Genomic DNA, 3518 nt, shown 5'->3' on the forward strand with positions numbered 1-3518 from the left:
GGACCCTCAGCAACCCAAGTGTGAACAAACAGCCATGGCTCCGAGGTTAACAAAGGAGCAACACGTTTTATTATGAAAGAGCAGGCAGGATTTGAGATGTGTTTTCCAGGGAGGCCCCAGTCCTCTGTATAAAGATTTAGGCATGCATTGTGCTCGCACAGTCCCATAGTATCCCTGGTTACAGCAGCTCTGTTTGGATCAAACACAGAGGGGTGAAGGGACTGGTGCTATGGTGGAGGCAGTGCTTATCTCGAGGGCTCCTGCGAGGGGCGCTGCATTCAGGACTGTGCCTGGCTATCCGGGTCTGCCAGTGTGTGCAAGGGCTGTGTGATGCTGGCTGAAAAAGATTCCTGTCTGGGCAGCTAATGGATTTCCCCCGAGATAGATAGGATACTGTCTGTATCTTGTTTGGGATGTTTAAAAGAGGATTAGCCTGGCTTTTAATCCTTACAGAAAAACAGTTTTGGTTATTGTTTTTAATTAGTTTCACTGTTTACTGTTTACAGACCAGGCTAGTGTGCATGTGATCCAGTGCTGAACGGGTTTCACTGTGTAGAGACCAGGCTGGTGTGCGTGTGATCCAGTGCTGAACGGGTTTCACTGTGTAGAGGCCAGGCTAGTGTGCGTGTGATCCAGTGCTGAACGGGTTTCACTGTGTAGAGACCAGGCTGGTGTGCGTGTGATCCAGTGCTGAACGGGTTTCACTGTGTAGAGACCAAGCTGGTGTGCGTGTGATCCAGTGCTGAACGGGTTTCACTGTGTAGAGACCAGGCTAGTGTGCATGTGATCCAGTGCTGAACAGGTTTCACTGTGTAGAGACCAGGCTAGTGTGCGTGTGATCCAGTGCTGAAATCGTACACAGTACTAACACAATACCTAGTTCTACCTTTCTAAATGAAGAAGCCCCTCGATGGGTCCAGCTGTGAGCTGCAGTGTGGAGGGGGTCGTGGCAGCGAGCTACATGCTCAGCGCTGTGTTTACTCTTTTTATTTTTATCTCCCCACGGCCCCACAGGGTTTGTCACAAACGCTGAAATAAAATTTATTTATATATGCAAAAATGCTTCGTGGGAAAAAATAAACAAACAATGGCTTTGCTCAGTTGCATAACTAACATTTAAAGGCTGTTGGGTGTGAATTTCACTTTACAGAACGAGGGGAAAGCGTTTGGGGTATTTTGATATCTGTAGCTGTGTGTAACGAGACTGCAGTTTGTTTCAGGAGTGTGGAGATGCACTGCACCCTCCATGCAGTTTGTTTCAGGGGTGTGGAGATGCACAGTCGAACCCTGCTGCCCTGCACTGCACCCTCCATGCAGTTTGTTTCAGGGGTGTGGAGATGCACTGCACCCTGCATGCAGTTTGTTTCAGGGGTGTGGAGATGCACTGCACCCTCCATGCAGTTTGTTTCAGGGGTGTGGAGATGCACAGTCGAACCCTGCTGCCCTGCACTGCACCCTCCATGCAGTTTGTTTCAGGGGTGTGGAGATGCACTGCACCCTGCATGCAGTTTGTTTCAGGGGTGTGGAGATGCACAGTCGAACCCTGCTGCCCTGCACTGCACCCTCCACACAGTTTGTTTCAGGGGTGTGGAGATGCACAGTCGAACCCTGCTGCCCTGCACTGCACCCTCCATGCAGTTTGTTTCGGGGGTGTGGAGATGCACTGCACCCTGCATTCAGTTTGTTTCAGGGGTGTGGAGATGCACTGCACCCTCCACACAGTTTGTTTCAGGGGTGTAGAGATGCACAGTGGAACCCTGCTGCCCTGCACTGCACCCTCCATGCAGTTTGTTTCAGGGGTGTGGAGATGCACTGCACCCTCCATGCAGTTTGTTTCAGGGGTGTGGAGATGCACTGCACCCTCCATGCAGTTTGTTTCAGGGGTGTGGAGATGCACTGCGCCCTGCACTGCACCCTCCATGCAGTTTGTTTCAGGGGTGTGGAGATGCACTGCACCCTCCATGCAGTTTGTTTCAGGGGTGTGGAGATGCACTGCACCCTCCATGCAGTTTGTTTCAGGGGTGTGGAGATGCACAGTGGAACCCTGCTGCCCTGCACTGCACCCTCCATGCAGTTTGTTTCAGGGGTGTGGAGATGCACTGCACCCTCCATGCAGTTTGTTTCAGGGGTGTGGAGATGCACTGCACCCTCCATGCAGTTTGTTTCAGGGGTGTGGAGATGCACAGTGGAACCCTGCTGCCCTGCACTGCACCCTCCATGCAGTTTGTTTCAGGGGTGTGGAGATGCACTGCACCCTCCATGCAGTTTGTTTCAGGGGTGTGGAGATGCACTGCACCCTCCATGCAGTTTGTTTCAGGGGTGTGGAGATGCACTGCGCCCTGCATGCAGTTTGTTTCAGGGGTGTGGAGATGCACTGCACCCTCCATGCAGTTTGTTTCAGGGGTGTGGAGATGCACAGTGGAACCCTGCTGCCCTGCACTGCACCCTCCATGCAGTTTGTTTCAGGGGTGTGGAGATGCACTGCACCCTCCATGCAGTTTGTTTCAGGGGTGTGGAGATGCACAGTGGAACCCTGCTGCCCTGCACAGCACCCTCCATGCAGTTTGTTTCAGGGGTGTGGAGATGCACAGTGGAACCCTGCTGCCCTGCACTGCACCCTCCATGCAGTTTGTTTCAGGGGTGTGGAGATGCACTGCACCCTCCATGCAGTTTGTTTCAGGGGTGTGGAGATGCACTGCGCCCTGCATGCAGTTTGTTTCAGGGGTGTGGAGATGCATAGTGGAACCCTGCTGCCCTGCACTGCACCCTCCACACAGCTTGTTACAGGGAGCCGCTCCTGCCCTGTCGCCACTTTACTCAATGCCCTTAATTTTTAGTTGTTTAGAACACAGTTAGGATATGGGACAGACAAGCTCCTAACCTGCTTCTCTTTGCTGTGAGTGATAGCAGCTGTGTGAGTGGCCGTGTGCTGCAGGCTAATCTCTAGGGCTTGTCTCTGCTATTGTACTGTATCCTCCCACATTGCATCTGCTTAAGAAGTGTCTTCTGAGGAAAGTTCCCTGCACTTGGAATTCTCCAATCAGGACCAGCACACATTGTTTCACATTGAGAGGCTTATCCTACTTGGACTTGGGCCAGGAAGGAGGAGAGAGAGAGAGAGAGAGAGAGAGAGAGAGAGAGGGAGAGATCGTAGCTGAAAAACAAGAAGAAGCCTCTGTGAGTCGGTTCTGTCTGTGAACAGAAGTCGTGTACAGATTTGTAACCGCTAAACTACAACAGTACAGCTGAAAGCTGCCACAAACAAAACAATGAAAGGGATTTATTTCAAAACATATATTTTTAGCGGGTTAGAAGGGACCGAATTGAATAGTGTGGGTTCTAGTTTAGTTCCTGTTTGGAAGTAAGAGCTTCATTATTTGTTTCTGAAGCAGGATTTAAGCTGGAGGGGAGGGGAGGGGGTTGCATCAGAAAAAGCACCTGGCATTGAGTGTGTGTGTGTCAGAGAGTGTGTGTGTGTGAGTGAGTGTGTGTCAGAAAGTAAGTCTGTGCGTTTGCAT

At 51.3% G+C, this 3518-nt stretch overlaps 1 protein-coding gene across 1 annotated transcript in view; it reads right to left on the bottom strand.

The window, feature by feature from the left end:
• Window positions 1-3395: 3395 nt before the first annotated feature.
• Window positions 3396-3518, bottom strand: part of LOC121306673 (syntaxin-binding protein 1) — a 17970-nt gene continuing 17847 nt past the window's right edge. The window contains exon 19 of the mRNA XM_041238503.1: window positions 3396-3400. Within this exon, the coding sequence (XP_041094437.1) occupies window positions 3396-3400 (5 nt within the window). The remainder of the gene's footprint in view (window positions 3401-3518) is intronic.

The sequence above is a fragment of the Polyodon spathula genome, chromosome 49 (genome assembly GCF_017654505.1).
Source record: "Polyodon spathula isolate WHYD16114869_AA chromosome 49, ASM1765450v1, whole genome shotgun sequence".
NCBI classification, from domain to species: domain Eukaryota; kingdom Metazoa; phylum Chordata; class Actinopteri; order Acipenseriformes; family Polyodontidae; genus Polyodon; species Polyodon spathula.